The sequence below is a fragment of the Pelecanus crispus genome, chromosome 1 (assembly GCF_030463565.1).
Source record: "Pelecanus crispus isolate bPelCri1 chromosome 1, bPelCri1.pri, whole genome shotgun sequence".
Taxonomy (NCBI): domain Eukaryota; kingdom Metazoa; phylum Chordata; class Aves; order Pelecaniformes; family Pelecanidae; genus Pelecanus; species Pelecanus crispus.
The window spans coordinates 76,245,947-76,269,221 of record NC_134643.1 but is presented as its reverse complement, the minus strand read 5'-3'; the positions used below and the strand labels follow the sequence as shown (position 1 = coordinate 76,269,221).

The window sequence follows — 23,275 nt, the reverse complement described above, 5'->3', positions numbered from 1 at the left end:
ATATTTTCACAAGCAGCCTTTTTTGACACATGAGCCACACAATTTCACACGGGGATGCCATTGTAGCATTTACAAGTTTAGTAAAGCTAGGGATTTACATAAACAATTAGAGGAATTAGGGAAGCAGGATGGCATGTGTCCAGTACACTCCTTAAGAGTGTCTGTTGTTGTTTTTTGCTAAGGCAAAAGCTTAAGAACTAAGGGTTTGCAAAGCAGATTCAGCAGACAGTAGCCAGAAACGGTGGGTATTTTGGCGCATGCTTGGATCAGGTGACAGTACAGACTGAAAACTATGGCAGCTCACTGAAATGGTTACAGAAAGTAATGGCCCTGGATTCTAGGTGGAAGCAAAAAGGCAAGCATACATAGCACTCAATCACAAGCTTTTCTAGCAAATCTACCAAGTAGTTTATAGCAAAGTTTATCTACAACTTTAAGCAAAAAAGTTTGCAAAAATTACACTGCTATTATGAGCCCCTTACTGGAAACCAAAGACTGAATATTAAACCTACAGTTATTAATGTTTCAAAATTGGCATGATATTTATAGCAAAGTGGAAGCAAAGTACACTGTTTCTAGCATTGAAGACCTGAGAAACAATGTTGTCAACAGCACAGTATTCTTTAAAAATCGTGCCAACTCGAACCTCCTCCAACTGAAACTTTCCATACTTATTTTATTAAACAGCTTTAGAAGACACAAACAGCACTGTATTCATTTGGTACCCTAAATGTTCTTTGAGTCAGTTCCATCTACCATCAATTCACCTATCTCTTCTCTTCAAAATATGAGGTTGACTTCTACAAGGCTGTATTGTCAATAGGACAGCATCCTGTCCAAATCTTTCACCTGAAGATAATCCTAGACACTATCAATACTTTCAGATTCATAAGAAGCAACAGCTTTCCAAAGTTATTTTCTAGAAGTTCACTTGTACAGGACCTTTCAAGATTTAGCCAGAATCTGCATTATGCTAGGTCCATAGAGATTTTTAAAAACTGAAGAACAATTAAGAATGGTCTCTTGATTACACAGATCATACTCAAGAGTTATTGTATTAAAGCTGAATCCCTAGACATCCTGAGACAATTACTCTGAAGTAGGAACTGTAAGACTCCTTTCAACTTATCTTAATATTGTGTAATTTAGTAAATATGTACATGTATCACATAACATTCTGATACAAGGAGGACAATCATACTATGAAAGTTTTCACAATCTACAAGTGACTCGTTGTCTCAAAAACAGCAATGGAGACACCAATAACATTCTTTCAAATTCAATCTATGAGTCTTTCACTAGACAGAGCCATTAAACACATCTTCCTTATCCCCTTATTCTTGTACATTCTTCATTAAAACCTATTAATCAGCTTATACAGAAAAAAGTGTGGGTTGTTTTTGTCGGTTGGTTTGGTTGGGTTTTTTTTGTTTGGTTGGGGTTTTTTTTAAGAGAAACCTTTCTTAGGTTTACAGGCACCCTTCCCTGGACCTTGAAGTTTAATTTAATCCTTTCTGGTTATCCCATAAATACTGACATTTCCTATTACCTTTCTAAAATATTTATCAACTAAGTGTATAAAAAGCCAAATTCACTTATCTGTAAAGTTTCAATAAAAAAACTGGATAGCAAATGACTAAAACTACAACAGACTAACCTAAAACTTTCAAAAAATTTTCAAAGCCACTCCATCCTGTTTTAAAAATTACTCCCTATATTCATCATTAAGACTAGAAGATGTGAACATGAGAACTTTGCTCATGATACAGAAACTAAAGGAAGTAGATAATTGGGATTTATCAAATGAAAACTGAGATGCACTAAAACAGCAGAAAACAATGCAACCACACCAAAGAGAACAGGTACACTTACTCCTACAAAGCTTAAACTACAGACAAAACATCCAGCCTGGAGAATAGTATTGAATCAGTGCTTTTCTGCCAGATGAGGTCAGAGAGCATGTATCTCACTTCTCAAGCCCAAACTGCTGAATGGGCAAAAAAGCAGGTTTAAGTTTGGATAAAGAAACAATTTTAAGAACATTTAGGATTAAAACTGCATCCAGGTTTCATGCATTTACAGGATGAGATACGAGAGATATTTCACCTGGCTGACTGAACACAAAGCCATTCATTTGCAGGGCTAGTTTTCTACTGGGTCAGTCAAGCCAAATCACTACATGACCACCAGAAGACAGACTGCAAGAGGCCATGGCAGAAATTGTACAGAAAAGCAGCATCACCCCTTTTAGTGGCAGCTCACTATTGAGGAGAGTTAGCTTTAATGCCAAGATATACCCCAAGATGGAGAAGCAGCAAAGCGTTCCTCTTAGTAACATTCCCATCAAAACTCCTGAATTATTTTCTTATATTCCAAATTCCACGGAAAAAAACCTACATCACTGCTATGAGGCTAAAGAATACCCTGGTTTTTTTACAAAAGAAAAAAAAAAAGTTACTTTAAGTATGAAACAGAATTAACAGAATCTCCATAGCGTCAGTATCTCTGATATGGGTGAATGTATTTGTAATTTAGACAGAAACATATGGAATTACACTTCCATTAAGGAATTTTAAAATGAATCTGGAGATGTTTTTACCTATCTCACCCCTAAAAAGGAATTATAAAAATCTCAATGTGAAGTTTGGCTTTTGGAATCCTCCCTTAACTTCCCATCAGCTAACTCTCTCAGCCATATATTCCTGAAGAACTTTATATTCTCAACATACCTGACACCAAGCCTTAAGATGTCTCCCTGCATTTGCTCCTCATCTCAAGTAAATATTCCTTAGAACAGTTTAAATGCTCAGATACCTGAAGATTAGCATTTTATAAGTCCTATGACTGACATCACTAAATGCAGGTATTTTATATAGTCTACTGCGATATAACATCTGTGACCTAAACTAATTCAAACTTTGTAAATCTAAACAGAATGTCCCAGATTAAAACACAGAGAGTAACTACTTGGATTTTCATGCTGAAAAAAGCAAACCTCCACTGTTCTACACTTTGTCTATCAGTCACACATTGCAACTTATATATGTAATTGATCTTGGGAATAAACATGCAAGAATCACTGGGACAGACTACAGCATAATTTGACCTGTTCTAAATATTAAAAGTAATCTTTGAGGCAACAGTTTTCCATAAACTGGTTCAACAAAATCTGCTGCAAATACCACCAAGCATTAACTACATAGCCGTAACAGTAATACATCCTATACCTTTTGCTTTTAATTGTAGATGAAGGTCTAATAGGAACAGCCTAAGCTGCAAAAAAGCATCATCTTTAAAAAAAAAAAAAAATCCTGCAACAATACCAAAACTGCGGTAGGAATTTAATTTATGGTTAAAGAAAACCACCATGTGATACAACTTAAATAAATTTTTTAAAAACTAAAATAAAATCAAAAGATACAGCATTTGAAGACAAAAAAAAGATGTTCAGACTATTTATATATGTACATACAAAAAATTAAACCTAAAATTAAACCATTAAGATAACACTTAAAAATAAAGGTTTAAACTTCACCATACTTCCTTAGAATTACAAAAGTTCAAAAGTACTGCCCAGACATAACAAAATGTTAACTATCAGAAATTAATTTGTCTCTGGAAAATCAGTGTGCCAGGCCTAAATATGTACATTTGTCACTCCAGCTTTTAGTTATTCTTTCGATCAGTCACTCATCCTATAATGGTGAAGTCCTCACAGCTGTGCGTAAGGTTCCTCTAATCGTAAAATGAGTGGGGCACTAAAGAAGATCTAGGAATCTGTTTCAATTGATCCTATTACAGTAACAAGGGCAAGGTCTGCCACTTGGAAGAGCTGCTAGGTAATAAAGATGTATCTCCGTTGCTTTGTCATCTTCGCAAAGTAAATACAACCTATTTTGAAACATGAGCAATCTTCAAAGGACATCTTCAAATGACAGCAACAAAGGGGCTATCACCCAGAGCTGAAGACACTATGCTGTAACAAGACAGGTCTTCTTAAACCACATTTTATCTATTTTATAACTAGTATCACAAAATGAACTACAAGTATGATTTAAAGCTTTAAACTAGCCAAACTAGCTGGAACATTAAAACAAGCAACAATAATACTAATTTATCTAACACAGTCCTTGAAAGAAACATACAGAATTTTAAACACAAAAAAATTAATCTCTCAACAAACATGGATAGATGTTCACAGACAAGATTGCCACTTTCTTGCTGACTGCCACACAGACTATCTACCTCGCTGCATAACTGCAGAAATGGGATGGCATTATATGGCAGGAACTGATACTGCCTCTGCATTTCCTATTCACTGTTTACACTCCTCACTCAGACTTTTACTTGTTACGTTCACAGAACCTCTGCATTCATTATTTCTATACACTCACAACTGCTTATTTTGTTTTAAGACAAACCTAGTCAGAGAAGCCTCTCGACTTCTGGATCCAAGAAGCCTTTCCTACAGTGCCTTTTTGAGTGAGTTCAGGACCTCAATGAGACTGCATTAAGAGAGACCAAAAACTCAAAGCTTACAAAAAACACTGAAAATATTAGTGCAAAAGGTCAAAGACAAATTGCACTAACAGAATCAAAACACGAACCGAACCACAGGAAAAAAACCCAACCCAACCAACCTATAATATTTCTTTATAAGAAACATGGCATATTGAGGAACTTTACTCTTAGCACTTAGAAGGAAAATCTCTTGTGCCTAATTCAGCTCAGATAATGATCTTATCCATTAACATTTAACCAGCGTTATTTCTATAATCCTGTTATGGTCAGTTAGAAGTTGTGTTATCTGCCATTTTCTTACGCTTCTGTCTGTAGACATTTTACAAGGACATGTTTACCTGTAATTATGATATTATTCTAACAATAATATATTTTGAGCCAGGCAGTAAGTTCTACAACTATATCTTTGCGACCACAGAGTGACACACCATAAGGCTGAAAAAACTCACTGTAATCCATGAAGGAAATGATATCAAGATAATTGTTTCAGTCAAGCCCCATATTTTGAAATTAGGAAGAGCAGTGTGCAAGAATGACAAACTTCCGCAAGACCAAGGTTCTCTCTCTTATGTACTATCAATTCAAAAACAAACAGTAGTGGTGCAATAAGCAATAGCTTTATTGGAGCATTTGTGCAGTGAAACGTCTACAATAGCTTTCACACCATTAGCCAAATTTCAGGGAGACTTTTAAATCAATACGAACGGAATAAATAGCATTACTTACTATTAGGCAAAGAATTCTAAACCAAAGATTTTAAATGTCAAGTTTATTAATTTATTAGTCTCTAATGAAACACAGGAATACTATTCTATACTCACTGACAGTGACCACTCTTTGTTCAGTTCCATAAATATCTACTCAGAACTCTCCAAAAGAAAAATAATGCACAGTCCCAAAGAAATTTATTTCATTAATATAAGGGTGCATCTGCTTCAAAAAAGAATATTCAAACACCATTCACATTAGCCATAAAAACCATTTAGGAATATTCACTCCGCTGGAAAGATTGCAGAAAAGTAGAGTAAAATATTACTGAAAAACATCATGTCCCTCATTCTATTCAGAAAAGACCCTGACAACTGTCTTAACCTTCCATTATCATATCAACATACACTGAGGTACAAGTAGTCAACCTGGAAATTCTCCATGAAAAGGCAAGAGGTCAAGCTTAAAATGTTGCTTTGCTACTAGTTCTGAATGATAGTCACATCAGGCACTAACAAAAACATTCTGAGTACTTCTACTGTGTTCTTACAAGTATGCTACATTTACACCCCAGACAGCAATATGAAACATAATTTGCACATTCATGGTATGTCTATACTTCTGTGAAAGAACAGCATTTGGTTACAGAACCAAAACATGTTCAAGCTTTCCTCTTGCATTTCCTCATACACAAACCCAGAGTTCTGGAGAATTTCACACTCCAACAGCAAGTGTGGATATCAAACAAGGAGCTCAGGAGATCCTTAGGAATTTTGTTAATAACCTTTTCTCCTTCCATGTTTCTGACTACTGGAGCTGAAGAATCACTGCTGAAGCAGCTCCCTGCATGAGGAGTTTAAAAATGTAATTATGTGAGAACACTGTAGTGTTAGTGCTTGCACTTCCTAAGGAACTTTTCTGCTCTGTATTTAACCTTGGGGAGAAACTTTAACAAAGACCTAGTCTTCTGGATCCAGGATTCCTTTCATGGTTTTATATTTATAGTACAACTTTAACATCCTTTTTCAGAGACAGCACCAGAGTACTTTTTCCACTCTATTATGTGCCCACTATTCTATGAATTTGTGCTCTTGTCTCTCTTTTATTTCACAGATTCATCTTGATCATCACTTTTTTGTAATTTGACAAACATTTAAACAATTTTGCCATTGAACGATATGTAATTCCCAGATATTTAAGTAGTTTCTTCTTCTTTTTCATTCATCAAATAAAGTCAGTCTTTACTCCACATTTGATTTTCAAGCATCTTCAAACCTCTGACTTTTCAGCACCATCAGATGGTGCTGGTTATCTTACATACTTAATTAGACAAGCCTCCTTGCCATTAGCAAAAAAAAAAGAAATATCCTTCTATGCTACACAGGCTACTAGCAAGCTTAAATGAAGCCTGAACATTTTCAAAAAGGAAAATAATTTTAGCCTACTTATGGTTGTGATTATGTTCTTGCTAGCTAACGTGAATGTAATGTAAAGATGTAGTATTGTTTTCCTTAAGCTGTATAAATCCCTGTTCTCCTTCAGGCCAAGTATTAGCCAGCAATGAGAGTTGGCAAGACAACTCTGGAAGGGGCCGATGAATAGAAATCTCCTTTGTTTTCTCAGCGGTAACAGATCTGTACAGCATATTCATTATTCCAGTCTAAGACAGAGCTAATTTGTATGCAATCTGCAACTCTACTGTCCATCACACATCATATTTAATGACTGATCTACTCTCTTCCTCCTTTTTTCTTCATTCAGCAACCCATCTAGCACTGCAAAAGAAACATACTTCCAGGAACATGAACATAACCCGCTCAGTCCCTAACCAGTAGGATTAATCAAGACTGTTACTACAGAGATGCTGACGTATGTCAAGGCAACAGAAATACAGACAGTTCTCAGCGAGGTATTAACTCTAAAATTACTGTTTGGTTTAGACCTCTCTACTCAAATTTTTGAGTAACAACCACCTCTGGGTATAAAATGCATATATACATATATATATATATATATATATGCGCACCTTCTTTTTCCTGTTATCTCTAAAAAATTTAGACTACTGTTTTGGATAGCTCTCAAGAAATGAATTCATTAACTCCCCTTAGCTTCCTAGGCTTACACTCCTGGATCACTTTTTAGCCTAGCTCCACGTATGTTTAGCGTCGGTACATAAGTCATTTACTCCATTATTCTAATAAAATTCTTCCATGGTAACTTCCTACTAAGCACCACCTCAGAGGAGCAACGATTAATTCAAACTTTTCAAGGTCACACACAAATGCAAAATTTCGACACATTTTTAAGACCTTGGATCAGACTATGCTACACCAGTAACAGATCTGAGAATTTAATATTATTTTCATATGGAAAATAAAATTAATTTTAAAAGATCTCACTTTAAAACAAGCAAATAAAACCAACAAAACCAGAAAACGTCATAATTATAATATTACAGGATGCTCACTGTAGCAAGGAGCTCTCTACAGCTATCTGAAAGGAGGTTGTAGTGAGGTGGGTGTTGGTCTCTTCTCCCAAGTAGCTAGCGATAGGACGAGAGGAAATGGGCTCAAGCTGCGCCAGGGGAGGTTTAGGTTGGAAATTAGGAAAAATTTCTTTACGGAAAGGGTGGTCAAGCATTGGACCAGGCTGCCCAGAGAGGTGGTGGAGTCACCATCCCTGGAAGTGTTCAAAAAATGGGTAGATGTGGCACTTCGGGATATGGTTTAGTCTAGTTTACCCTTGATTGGTTTAGGTGGGCTTGGTAGTGTAGGTTAATGGTTGGACTGGATGATCTTAAAGGTCTTTTCCAACCTAGACGATTCTATGATTCTATGATAAAAAAATGAGCCACTGTAGCAAGGAGCAAGGAACAAAAATGAGCCAACAGTTTTAGGCACTACCTATTATTGAACTATTTGTAAAATGTAAAAATGTCTATAGATAACTTAAACTGAAATTTAGAGCATGACACCACAATTTCCAAAGACAAATGATACAGAGCTGCACTGCAACAGTGAAGTACCAAGAAGGAAAGTTTGTTTCTGGGAGAAGCAAACCCCCAGAAGTCAGCTTTATACCTTTTTACTGTGCCAGGTTTAAAAACATCAAAGTTCAGCAAGGTCTGCTGGCTTGGATATTATACGCAGAGAAGTTATGCCTTTCTTTTTTCCAAAGCATGCTATGCATCCAGAGGAAAGGGGGGGGGAAGTCTTTATTTCTCCACATAAAAGCTACATAGAGTACTGGCATCTTTTGTAGACTGCATCATCAACTCCTCTGTTCTCTCTGCAGCTGTATAAAGATCAAAGTTACACACTTTGATCCCTAAAACTGCATAAAAAATAGAATATTGGGGCTTTTTTCAAGTTGGGTGTTAAAGAGATTAAAAAGTTCAAATTGTTATGCTTTAAGTCCTGCAAGCTGATTGCATTTTACAATCCAAAACTTATGAACCAACAAATTCTGGACTACACACTACCCTTCTCTCTAAACAGATCATCCTCTTCGTCTACTTTCCATTCTCTTGGAAAATTTTTATGTCTATTATTTAGAACAAATACATTCCTCAGTTCCCTAAAATTAAGAGAAGTACAGCCATTGTTGAAGAAAGTGCAAGCTCATGCAAAACAAAACCAAACCAACCAACAGCCCCCCAAAATCAAACCAGTCAAACAAAAAATTGTGTTTAAAAAAAAAAAATCATACCTGACATGATCCCAACTGTATAAATAAGAATCCATTCTCTTTCCCTAAATTATTTGCTTCATGGACACTGAGCTGAAAGCTACTACAAAATAATCATCTGAACATTCAGCTTTCCAGATTGATATTAAATTATTCTTAGCAATACTATTTTATACTAAAACAATGTTTTGCGATTTTAAAGAAAGCCTTTAACAACATTAAAGCAAGACATTTAGGCATTTGATGGTTAAACAGATTTAAATTTGAAGCATTAACCTAAATATCCTACAGCACATCTAAGAACTTCACTGAGCTGCCATAATTTCTGTCAGCATATGTAGTACTGAATGACTAGTAAAATACCTGAATTGAAACTATTCCAGTCTAGCAGTTTGTATGATCTTGTGTTACCCATAATTCCGACAAAGGCTGAGTTCAAAACAGCAAATTAGTAGATCAGTTATAGGAGCAGAATAGTGAAAAAAAACTACCAACAAGAACACAATTGACAACACCACTCCACAGGAACTGGAAAGACACAGACAGCAGAGTTAATAAGAGGCTGAAATAGAAAGGGAAAAAAGGAGCATGCTATAGCAATCTAGCACTAGGTGTGATCAAAGTGTACAGTATACAGCAATTACTGTCTTATTGATAAGTTTTCAATCCACCCCTTCAAATGTTCTTTCCTCTCCTACACTTTTCTCTTTATTCATTTGCCAGTTTATTTGCTTCCTTCAATATTTTACAGACTTATTTGACTCAAATGCTTAGTATGATCACCACTATATCAGATTTTTTTTTCCTACTTCTTCACCTTCCCTCCCATAGCCATGTGCCTTCATCCTCCCTTTTGTTTTCATTGTTTTGCAATATACTGAGTTAAAAGTATCATGCATCTTACATTCACTTGTCAGGAGCAATCTAGAAGTCCCACAAAACCACTGCAAAGAGCCTCTTAGTTGTGCTAACATGCATCTCTATCTTCTCTTATTTCTTACTCTATTTTTACCAACTGACTGAAGGCAAAGTAGTGCATAATGCAAGAAATTAGTTTTTAAAACTCCTGAGCATAATTGAATTTTTTTTTTTTTATTTTGTCTTAAACAACTTATCTCACAGGAAATTTGGCACATAAGTGACCCGTATCAGAAATCTGTTGAAAGTACAGAAGCTTAAGACAACTGTGGCAAAGAAAGGGAAGACCCACATATAAATTACACTTTGAGATTTCTCTTAATCTTCTCTCCACTGTGTAAATAAATCTTAAAAATAGGAAAAAAAGAACAATGTTGTGTACTCATATGCTTTAAAAAAATCCTTTAAAGTAGATTTTTTTTTTAATTCAAATTAAGTCTCAGATTTTATTTCATATTGTCAGTTGATTGAATCTTTAGACCAGCAACAATCTACCTGCTTACAGAATTACTTGCCTTGGGCCACAGGAAGAAAAGAGAAAAGGAAAAAAGATTTTTTTGTTTTTAAAATGGCTTTTAAAGATGCATTTGCACAAACTTTGCTTTATTACTCCTGACTAGTGCATGCAAAACCACTACAGGTGCTATTTTTACTCTCCTCTGTCTGCATTTTTAAGTGTGCTGTTAACTCCAACTTTTTACAGATTATTCCTTGGCTTGTCTCAGTGAATATAACAACAAAGTCTTCAGAGTCAAAAGTTACTTAATTCTGATGTCAGAACTAGGACATGCAAAATACACATGTTCCAGTACTGGGGTAAATATTAAATAAAAACCTTAAAGGACTGTTCAGTATATGTCTTTAAGAACAGAAACAAAGCTGTAAAGGTCTTATCAGAAGAGGCTAAAAACATGTATGGAGCTGAATTGTAGTCATTAGTCCTTAAGGATTTCAAGGAGCTGAAAATTAGAAAACATTCATAGTTAAGATCAAGTATTTCATCTTATTTTTGTTTGAATGGAAAACGTGAATCAAGTTTTAATATTAAAAAGTAGTAAAATAATAAATTAAACCCTCAATAATTCAAAGACAGTTTTTAGTGCAAAGGTACTGGACTCAAAGTACTTTATTATTTCATTAGCTTGCTGAGAAGTTTCTCACTAAAAACATACCCTCTGAATGACTATTATTTTTCAAGCTTAAATGATTGTCTGAAAAATACTGCTTTTAATATACATTGTTAGAATAGATTTGTATCTATCCAAATACTGATATGTTACAAAGATTAGAAGTATGTGATCATTATGACTGGACTTGTGCAAGGAAGCTGTTATTGTGTTAACATACCAGGATTGTGAATGCGATCCAGGAGCTTCACAGACCGTGCACTGACAACACCACCAACGTGGACGAGGAAGCCTGGTGGAAAGGTCGTCAAGGTAAAAAATGGAAATTCCTGTTATGATTAAAAACAAACATCAAATGACTGCTTACCAACCACTGCTGATTGCCAATAAACATGCAGTGAATTGATAATTTCCCTGAAATACAAGCAAAGCAGTTACATTAGGCCAACCATATCCTTCAGGCTTACTAAGCACTATGTAACCATACGTCTTCATATACCCATAGTATAATAAAAGCAGAGGTATTATACAATGTAAGAATACTTTTCCCCCATAGAGTTGTATCTCAGCACAATATTAATAAATAATCAAAACTTTACACATTTGTGTTAACAAAGCCTGTATTGGTCCACTTTCAGGATGGCAGCTAAACAACATCACTCTACTCTCATTAGCTGATACAAAATAAAGGAACATTTTTCTCCATTTTTTAGGTCTTATTGTTACAACTGACTGCAGTTTGATCCTGAAGCACAGGGTAAACCAAACTGTAGTCTTGCAAGAATGATGAATGTCTTATTCCAGGAAAACATACCTAAAAAATATTAACAGACTGCTCCGCTAGTGAATATCCATCTTCTAGAATAAAGTGTAAGTCTTTGAAATACAACTGTAAGTTCTTAAACTAAGGAAATTCACCTCCAATTCATGTGCATAAATTGGGTTTTACCACTTAATAATTAAAATCAAGAATTAGTAAGTTTCAGCAACTACTCAAAAATGTAGTTCATACAAGAGCCAAAATAAGTGGTAGCAGTAATTTTTCATGACACACATGATAAAGTAAAACAGTCATATTCAAAGGAGGTGAGCCCAAAACTGGAAAATTTTATTTTCTATGGAGACGTTCTATGGAATGTCTAATATACATATGACAGCACACTTATGGGGGAAAGGCAATAGATTTATGTTCAGCAATTCTAAATGCATTTAAGGTAAAAAAAAGAAAAATAAAAGAAAAATCATGCAATCATGGTTTGTACAGTCATGATGATTGGTTAAATGGAAAAAATAAACACCATCATTTTATATGGGAGAAAGTACAGTAGAGATTCCTTTCTCACATACTTGAAGCACTTGCAACAGTACAGTTCTACTGAGCTTCTACCTAAACAGTGTACATGCTGCAGCTTAAATGAGGATCACTGTTCTTCCAGCAATACATGGCACGAAAAGTCGTCTTAAACTAAAGCCCAATGTAGATTTAAAAATTAACACTTCAGAATTACTACCACCCTTGTTATTAGAACTCTTACAACTTTTAAAAGGTCCTACAAACTTCAAGTTTTCTGGATTTTCATTTGGCTTAGACTTTCAAAATTAAGAGGCAAACTTTGAAATCAGCAACCATAGTATCAACAACCAGAAGAAAAGACAAAAAAACCAAGACAACACTCAAAACACCAAAACTTGCAGTTGTGCCTTATGATGCAATTAAAAAGCAGGAAGATTTCACCATAGGACTCTGCAAACCTGCTTGACTAATCTGTCTTCAGGAGCACCAATGGATCTGTAGAGAGGGCTGGAGAAAAGATTCCTCCAGAAGGTTCTAACAGATCACAAACTGCTCTGTAGGTTATCAGAACAGTCAGAAAGCTCTGACTACAACACAGTCCAAACTCCTTTTCTATATGTCTTTCATGCCAAAAAATGGAAAAAACCCAGTACATCAACACTTTGTTAGAACCGTCTTTCACTGTGGCTCTGTAGTATCAACTGTTTTCAGTGATTCACAAGTATACTGATAATATTTGCCCCTGTATAATTCCACGACACTCATTCTGCATAACTTATATATCAACATACGTTTGCTCTGTCCCCTGAATGGTCATCCCACATTAATGACATTAAAAATCAGCTTTCCCAGAACTATAGAAATCAATAAAAAAAGTTTACTGCACATGCCACCTATATGAAATTCCATTAAGCCTATACTACATTTGTATTTTATACATACATATATATACACTCACACTGTGCTAAAGCAGTATGTAGTGAATGAAGTGAATGATACTCCATGCTGTAAAGCAGAAACAAATCCAATGCTTTTTAACCTATATGGAGATTCAGATATTCCTTTAATTTTTTGTTCATTTTCATAAGGCTGTGTACTGCAAGTAATTTTAACATGTTTAGACTTCCAGTTTGCCCGATTCCCTACACTACAAACCAGGAATAAAACTTTAAAGTAATAACATGGTTTTGTCTCTAATCAGTACACTCAGGCATATTGATACTTGCAAATCTGTATTATGATACATGCTAAAATTAGACCTATGTCCTATCAGTTAATTTCAGCCACAGACAAATCTTGGTAACTGACTCACTGAACCATTCTGACATGCTCTTATTCTATTAACAACGTCTCATTCATTCTGACGCAGATGGAATTCCATCACTTGGTATGATGGCTTCTGCCCCCCCCCCCCCCCGTCTTTTTTTTCTTTTATAAGCTCATTGGGGGGGGGGGTGTGTGTGTGTGCTATTATTATACTACTCGAAGACAAGTTCCAGCCTCAATTACATGTAGTAATCTGTAATACTTCATAATTACAAACCTATACTTATTGCATGGAAAACAGAGATTCCGTATGAACCAACACAGTGTTTCCATATTACAAATCTCCTCTATTACTGCAATTTGCAAAGGACTATCTTTGCATCAAGGTGATGCAAACCCAGTTTTCCCGTGTGTGAGAAGCCATGCTGATCCTAAAGTTTCCAAGTTACACCCAAAGATGGTCCATCATTTACCAATACTAATTCACTACACCATTTCACAGTCATTGACTGCATAGACCCTGAAAGAACCGTCACTGGTTAAATCTTTGCAACTACATAGATTTTATAGTTGGCATGTGGGGAAAGTTTGGTAAGATTACAGGAAAATCCTCACGGTATTTGTTTAATACAATGTTTAAAAATGTTTGTGTATACGCGTACATGTATTGCTAGTATTCTTTTTCAGTTACACTTCATACAAAGACACACAAAATAACGAAAAGGCACATGGAACAAGGCTACACACAGGTATCATTTGGTGTTAGTGTCAGCTGAAGCAGTTCTCAGATTCCCTTCCAGCCATTCACTCATTCCCATCTTTGTACCACTCCCTCAGATAACACTCATAATACTCAGGTACGTTCATAGAGCTTTTTGGGCTGGACCTGAGTAAGGAACTGGTCCATACTAAAATACTGTTAATTTCCTAGTTGAATTACTTTTATTCTAAGCACATTTACTGTGCTATCTCACAAGGTGGCCAAACAATCTTACAATTTTTCTTCAACTGAACTGAGGGGATGGGCTGGATAGTAACAAGAAGTTGCTGGAAAGAAAAGTTGCTTAAGTCAGCATTTCAGCCAAAAGAATCACACAGAGAACTGCACTCTAACACAACAGTTATCTGGCAGCACTCTTCAGAGATGAAGATCAACAGATCTCCATTTTGAAAAGGCAGCAGTAAAGATCTCTCAAGCACTTGCAGAATGCAAACATGGAGGACTAAAACAGCATTTGTCCAAGTTGAGGTCAGAGACACAAAATACCATCAAGAGCAGCATTTGGCCATTTCTACAAAAACACAGGCTAATTTTGTATCAGTAAAGTAAGCTCAAATCTTCCCACTGACAGAAATATACCATATACCTTTATAGATAAAAACACACACAAAGACAGCTGTGCTATAGTTACACCTGCTATCAACAGGCATCCTGTGAATTGCTAAAAATATATTAATGTAAACCATAACATGTATGTGAGTTTTCCACAGCTGATGTATTTTCCCGGAAGAAATCAAGTAATATTACCCTTCCATCAAAATCTGTTCTGGTTTGCAATTAGGGTTATTTAAGTGACACATTAAAAAACCATTTGATTAAAAAAAGCTGTGGAGACATAGAGCTAAATGAACTGGTTTTAATACGCCTTAGCATTATCATCTACCCAAATAAACTGAACTCAGGCTCAAAAGAATTTACTATGTATCTAATACATGTGGAAATATATTATACATACTGAATGTATTCTTTGTTTTCCCAAATAAGTGCTACCCTAACTAATCCAGACAGGTGAGTAGAGTGTACTATCTACATGTGCAATAGTAAAACAGACAAAATAACTTGTAAGGGTTATTCATTCTAGTTAGGTAACTGAAAAAAAGGTAACCATGGCAAAACCACATATAACATGATATTTTCAGAAAGACAGTACGAATGTATTTTTTGTATCAATTAACAGTCTGCATGCTTTGCTACATCATCATCATTAATAACAGATTCAACACGTTTCCATCCCATTTTACAGTATTTTTTTTCCACTAGACAATACACAGGTCTTACCAAAACAACATGCAAATAATTCAAGCTCTAAAAATGCATTAAGTGCTCTTAATTTACATTTTTAATTGTTTTTAAAAAAAGCTTCCTAAGGAGGTAACAGATCAGCCATGAAATGTCTTAAACACTAGCAGAAACACAGGTAAACAGAGAAAAGGCTCTTTTTAAAGCATTTTTTTTTTCCAAACTAAAACATTGAAAGCAAAAAGCCATGGATTTGTATTTATAGACAAATTAAAATTTTAACTGAAATGTATCAACATGCAAAATACTAACTAAGCAAAGTATGCCGATCTGATAAATGTTCTTCAAAAAAACCCAGAACAAATATAAAAAAAATCCTGCATAAACAAGATTACAAAGAAATCTGCAAAACCTCACAAAAAAAGAAAATAAAAATATTTCAAATAATTGTTTAGAAATCCTCAGTACAAGAAAAAAGGGCTACAAAAAGAGTCACAGAATGTTTTGGAACATACCCGCCTTCTACAGAACCTATGAGGCGATCCTCCCTTAGCAACGGATAACACAAAAAATGAGAAGAGAATCATCCACTTACTCAAAATAGTAGCTATTCACTTATATTGCACAGATGTAGCTGATTTTGTTTTCAAAAAACATATATGGTTCAGGTAGGCAGAAATGGTAATTAAACTAGAATTTATTTCTGAATAGGAAAACATTCACATTTCTTCCTTCAAGACACCTCACTAGTAACATTTTGACAAAAGCAGTATATAGTTATACAAAAAAGTTGCAAGGACTCATTCCGAAATTTAAACAAAGAATTAAAAACACTATTTTTATTATACAGTCTATTCAGCATAACAACAGATGGTTTTTTTAGTCCTACAGAGGTTCTTCAAAAACCTGTAAATCTATAAAGACCTTTTATTGCTTGGGAAGTGATTTAGGTTTGTTTAAGTTACCATGTTTTAAAGACTACATTCATACCACTTCATGTAGTAGAACAAAGGCTAAATTATGCACCAAATCTATTTTTCAAAACTGACAGGTTTTGCAATTATAAATGGGATTTTGACCTTGTTTAAAGCTATTCCAATGTTTCTGAATTTGGCTTCTGTAAAAACTTAACTAAATACATGATGATGAAGTATTAAACTTACACACGCATCAGCAACTTACACAGACTAAACAGCAGTAATTTTTGCCGATAACTGTTTCTTATAACACCAACTGTAATCACTTGTGTGCTCTGCACATTACAGTTATTTCCTCCACTCTTAATGCTTTAGTAATATATTAAAATTTAAATAATTTGTGTATAAAAGGGCTATTAAACTTTCAACATTTCCAGTAAGTTTTCAGGCCTAAAAGTTACACATATTTTTAAACAGAAAGTAACAGGAAATATTTAACTTACTACAAGCTAAATCTTCAATTTAGTAGATCAGAAATATAAGTATAAAATGCCTTACCCTTTGTTCCAGAGCTGACTGAGTCTGTTGTCTTAAAAGAGTTTTAAATGGCCCCCCTTCTTTTCCAGCACTCCCACTGCCCATTCCTGAAGAGTATCAGTACAAATGACATTCAAAGAAACATATATTATAATTTGTAATCAAACTTTGATTTAAAAATATATAAAATAGTAACTGAAAACAGTCAAATTATCCCCATAATTTTACTTTTCAGAAAAAAAAAATGCTGAGCATCACAGTTCAGTTTGGGTTTGGGGGGGCAGGTGTTTTTCAGGTTTGGTTTTCACATGACTAGCAGTGTGTTTTTTAGCATTTGGACAAAAACCCTCCTGATCTAAGATCTTTTTCTGCTGTCAACCTGAATTAAAAAAACCTTCAAAATACAAAGACCTTAAGACCTAGGCTTGCAATTCTTTCCTGTGACGTAAACCTACTTTTTTTTCCCTTGTTGCTATTGGGAGTTTTGTCTCTGATCTCAATATAGATCTACCTTCTCTGCTTTTCACAGAAAGTTTCTACATAATCAGATTTTCAGCCCTTATCAAAAAGGGCTGCAAAGTCACCATTAATTCCACACTCTTGCACAATGCCTCCTGCCAGATTACTCTATAGTCAAGTATCTCTCTCCACTATCATTATCAGTTAAAAAAAAAAAAATCTGGCTTTCTGAGTTTCAGAGGAACTAAATCACCTTTCCTAACCACTGGGAGGAGACTGTAGACATAATTACAGCAGTAGCTATATAATGCATGATTGGGACTAAAAAGAAAATTGCAAAGATGATGCATACCCTTTCATTTGAAATATGAACTCTGAAAAAAATTACCAATTATTTTTATTTTCTTTAATACTTATGCAACGAAATATTCACTCATCTGATTCATTCAAATAAGCTAAGGACTAAGGCTCAGCATTTAAAACTGCCACACTTATTTGATTACTGTATTTGCACACACATAACCTGCAGGTTATCTCTAAATGAAAATAAGAAATAAACTCCAATTTTTGCATAATATGGGTAATCTCTTTCTCCTTATTTCATATATTTCACTCCCATCCCTACCCCCTACAATACAGAAGCTTTTCTGAAGAGATGGAAAGTTTATCAGGTACACAAATATCTTTGCTATTGAATTATCCATTATCAAGGAACTGTACTCTTAACTGAGTGTGTTGAGATGCAGGTTATATGTATGACAGGAAGTTATTTGCCCTATGGTTAGAAATCATAGAATGCTTTGGGTTGCCTAGCCCAACCCCCCTGCACTGAGGACTAAATCACAAAAGTAAAAAATAAACACACACCAAGATTGTGTTTTTCCTAAAGTAAACACAATGCTGGTGAATCAGATTTTCTTAGTAATATTTCATGCCTAAAAACATACTATCATTGGTATTTCTCGTATCTAAAAACCATCAGTGCTAACTTGACAAAGCAAAAATAAACACCCAAGTTGTATAGAAAAGCACAGGATAAAGAACAAAAAGAAGTGTCAGGAGCAGATGAAATACAAACACCACAGTGCAAACAGTTATGAATGAAGCCAAGATTTTCTTTTACAGAATTCACATAACAGTTCCTTGCTAGTTTTTTTTTTCATCTGATCAAGCATCTAATAATCATGAATGAGATTGTAGATATACATCAAAGTACAGTTATTTGTTTTAACCAGAGACTGGGAGATCTGGAAATAATACCAGACTTAATAATATATGTTAATTAATTCCTAACATTTCAAAAAATTACTAGGCTATCATTACAATACAATTATATATAAAGATACTATAATTTTTAACAAATATTTTTAGCTGTTCTTGGATAAGGAAACAAAAAAATTAGTATCTGCATAGTCCCGTTAAACAAGGTTAAATTGCTTTTACTATTTGGTATTGATTCTAAACATCATTGTCAGGGACTATACAATATTAAATACAGACAAACATAGCATAAATATTGGACATGAAACAAACTCAAAAATACAAACTAAGCAAAATAGTTTCCACAGAAAAAAGCAGTAATATCAACTATTTAAATCTATGAAAATAATGCATGTCAGTGAAATGGAAAAGGAGGCAGTACAAATAAAAAGTTTGTACAGGCTTTGTTTAAAGAACAGAGTTGCTAGCCATCCGATAGCCATTATTTCAGTAACTTATGAATGAATTCATGAGCAAGTGCTTGTTCCATGCAAAATATAGGAACAAGGTGAAAGGAGTAAGGGGGGCTAAGAAAAAAAAAAAGTTATTTTAGACCAATTAGCAATGGAAATTCTGCGAGGGAAAAGGAGAAAGTTCTGTAGCATAAACTACGTATGTTTCAAATCCTGTAAGAAGTTCTGAAGCTGTTTCAAGCTTCTGGGGCAGAGGTGAGAGATGGTGTGAATAGTCATGTAGCCAACAGTTTTCAGAGGCTAACTGAACAAAAACATAGGGTTATAGTAGGCTGTGTGTTAAATGCCCCCGTATCAAATAACAACAACATTTTCTTAAAAGTTTTTTTAAAAGGCCATAATAGATTGATCCTACCAGAAGCAGCCAGAAGCAGCTCTTCAGAGAAAGAAACACTTTTCCTCAGAACAACTGGGCTGACATGGCTAGAGTGTAGAGGGTTAAGGCTAGACCCCGAGAGGAGGAGACAGGACTTTTTAAGATGTGGGGAATCACAAGAGAGTGTAGGGGAGCTGGGAAACAGGAAAATCCTAGGTCCCTGTGGGGAAGGTGCTGTGGAGGAAAGTAATAGAGACAAAGAGATGTAGATTCAGAAGATGACTAAAGAAACAGACGGAAGAAATCAAAATGAAGCATTTTTTTTCTCCATATGAACCAGCACTTACTGCTAAATTATTTCTCAACATACAAAGAAATGGAATGAAAATACAGCTCCACAATGTGAATGAGAAGCATGTTCTCAAAAATCATGACCTGATTAACTGTATTTTGAAGTTATTTTTTTTTTTAAAGACATGGTAATCTAACATTTATTTTAAATTTTATACAAAATTTGGTAACAAATACTGTGGAGCAAAGGCTAAATAATACAGTCTTTCTCACACACTTAATCTGATTACTTTCATTATTTAGGTATAAAAAGTTATTTTCCAGAAGTCATGGATTTGTTTTGTGATTTTTAGAGTCATAAATCTTGTAGAATTCTAAGTTCCCACAAAGGAGTTCCCACCTTCTCAATTTCCTCCAAACATATACTATGTCACATCAAAATGTATTACCTAATTAAAATATGCCATGTTTTTTTGTCAGCCTGATGTTCTGTTAGTTTGCAGTGGCATAAAATATATCACTACTCACAGAAGTCTAACTTCAAACCAAAACAAGCTTTCTCAGCACAGAATAACTTCCCTTCATATTTAGACCAGATATAGTCCAGAATGCGTAACACAATCACAACTGTATTTTATAAGAGACATTAAGGTAATATTCTCCTGATCTGGAGCTACTGAAAACTAGATGTTTAAGCAGATCCAAGTTTCACTCTCCCCTATTTAGTTATTCATATTGTGAAATTGTGGTATCTGCACTCTTTTTCCAGGTTAGTCTCCATCTCAAACACGTGAACATACTAGCTACCTGACTGAGAAATAGAGAGGAATAGAATGTTTCTGCAGAAACATCAGAAAATACTTTATTTTTCACATCAGCCAATCTGAGTAATGGGTATCTCAAATTTGATAATGTTTAATGTCACACGAGAGGTTTGCTTTTTTTTTTTGTTTTTTTAAACACTATCACCACCACCTTTCACACTGAAATATTCCAACTTAACAACAGTCTTAGGAAATGAAAACAGAGGTCTAAACATATACAGTGAATTGTTAAAAAAAACATACTGAATTTAGTATGTTCTGGAAGTATCTTCTGCACATCATCTAATTTTTGGTAAAATGTAAAACAAATGGCTCAAGAGAAACTGTCCTTTTAAGCTATTAAGATTCAAAATCTAGTATGTAACACCAAGATACAGAATTTTTAAATGTAACCAGCAAATCCTCTTAAGACAAGTTTCAGTAGCAGAGTTAAAAGCCGCTAAAAAGACAGTGCTAGTAAGCAAACTTATGCCCGCTGTTAGCTTTAATACTAAAAAGATAGCTAAAAAATATCTTTATATACTTGAAAAATCCCTAAAAATAAGAAGTACCAATCACACAATCTGTTTCAGTTCTGAATGAACTGACTAAAGATGAGAGGGACCATCCACCTACATAACATTGCCAGGAACAACATAAAGCTGCTGCTTTAAAAACTTGACAAATTCACAGTGAGTTACCACCTTCATAAATTCAGAACATTTACATCTATAAAGATGACCATCTACATTCCATTTAAACCCTTTACATGACATAATCCTTACCATGGAAAATCTGATCAAAAGAAACAGGTTTTCTAATATTCAGTAAACCAAACACATGAATTTGTGGCTCCTCCTACATAATAAGCATCCAGTTATATTTGTAGGTCCTTTAAACAAGTGACCACCACAGGTTCTCCAAAAACAGTCATCATTTACACAGAAGGACAAAAAAAAAAAAAAAAAGGTGTGCTTTTGTTTGTTTGTTTTAAAAACAGAACAAAGAAGATAGTACTAAGGAAGACAGCTTCCTAATTAGGAACATTTTTTAAACAGCTACCTAGGGAATAAACTGGGTAAAATATTTAATATAACTACATTATATGCAACATTTAACTTATCTCCTTGGAAAAATTCTTGAAAGTGGAGCTATCAAGTAAAGCTGAATCAACTACTGTAATGTGCTTCAAAATTGTCTAGACTAGATGGAGACAAGAATGTTCTGAGCTTCAAATACCACAATTTAAAACACCATTTAAAAAGCAACCAAACTTTTATAAACAAATCTGCAAAATATTTTGCCCTACAGTAGCAAGACTCAGGGCACTGGTTACATAATGGAGAATAAACAGACAACAATTCTTTGAGTTGTGCTGACATTATTACTGACATGATTTTAACCACAGACTAAAAAATAAGGAGGGAGGAAACAACAACTTCAAGAAATTATGATAGACCAATGAAGAAAGAAAAATGCATTTTGAAGATGGCTGGAGTACAATTTAAGTTACTTCCAAAAAGTATACTGTGTATGTAAAGCCATTTCCAGATACCAAGGAGAATAAAAAGACAGCAGCTGCTACATTTCTAGTATTGCATTTGCAAAAACGAGTTAAAAATCACACAGAAATATATACAATGTACTTATAGCACAACACATTAGGCTTGAAGACTACATGGTTTTAGAACACTGTCCTTAACGTGCTGCGGTGAGAAATGTACTCCGATGATTTGTAATATGAAATGGAGGAAATAAGAAAAAGGCAGTTACTTAGGACTCCCTTAATACTCCAAGATGTTTTATTTTGACTTGAATACAGTTGTGTTACAAATGTCATTTTAATGTTATAGAGAATAGTGGAAATATAGGCAGGATTTAAATTTTTGCCTTACAGAAATCCTTTCAAGCTTGAGGTGTGCTACCTGAAGTCTCCAATTTCCACATCATTTTGATAACTTAAATGCCAAAAAGCAAAAAGGGGTTGAATGAAAATACAAAAAGAGAAACACAAATTAAACAAAAAGTGGGTGGAAGCGCCTTACCAGTTTTGGGTGTCAAACTCAAATCTGTGTCAGAAGAAGAGGACTGTCGACTGTAGGACTTGGAAGGTGAAAAGGAATAGGTTTGGTTTTTCAGAGGGGTGGAGGGTCCTGATGAATGAGTATTGGGATTGGGATCTTCATTGAAGGGAATCCTGCCAGAAGAAGGTGGAAACATATTCAGTAATCCTGTGCCAAAGGACCTGGCTGACAGCAGCATGATCCAAACACCAGGATGGGATTGGGGCAGGGCCAGCAGCTATTCCTTAGGTGCGAGACTGGGGATGAGGCCAGAGGCAAAGAAATGCTGGTTTACCCATTCAGCATTCTACAGATAGATGCTGATAATCTATGATGAAACAAGCCAAATGAAAGGCATGAGATGTGACAAAAAAATTATATATATGCAAAAGAAAAAATTGGAAACAGTTTATGGCTTAAAAATCTGGTCAAATACACAATGCTTTGAGTTAGTTTAATAAAGAAAAAATGATTTCAAATTATATCTGTGTTTATACATATTCATACATTTATGTATATACACACATATGCATTTTAAGGAAGAAAAAAAAAAATGTTTCCTTATCCTATAGCATCAGCAGCATGCCACAGCTAAAAACAGAGCAAAGAGGAGAA

The 23,275-nt window shown here is 34.7% G+C and overlaps 1 protein-coding gene across 21 annotated transcripts in view; it reads right to left on the bottom strand.

The window, feature by feature from the left end:
- C2CD5 (C2 calcium dependent domain containing 5) overlaps nt 1–23,275 on the bottom strand; it is a 71,609-nt gene that overhangs the window by 35,437 nt on the left and 12,897 nt on the right. For 12 of the 21 annotated variants that reach the window (XM_075728056.1, XM_075728062.1, XM_075728057.1 and 9 more), the window contains 3 exons: nt 22,643–22,794; nt 17,017–17,102; nt 11,182–11,290 (listed from right to left, as the gene is read on the bottom strand). In XM_075728056.1, the coding sequence (XP_075584171.1) occupies nt 11,182–11,290; nt 17,017–17,102; nt 22,643–22,794 (347 nt within the window). Of the gene's footprint in view, nt 1–9,279; nt 9,346–11,181; nt 11,291–16,056; nt 16,090–17,016; nt 17,103–19,542; nt 19,738–22,642; nt 22,795–23,275 lie in introns of all 21 variants that reach the window. The other 9 variants (XM_075728059.1, XM_075728065.1, XM_075728067.1 and 6 more) reach the window with 4 other exon arrangements.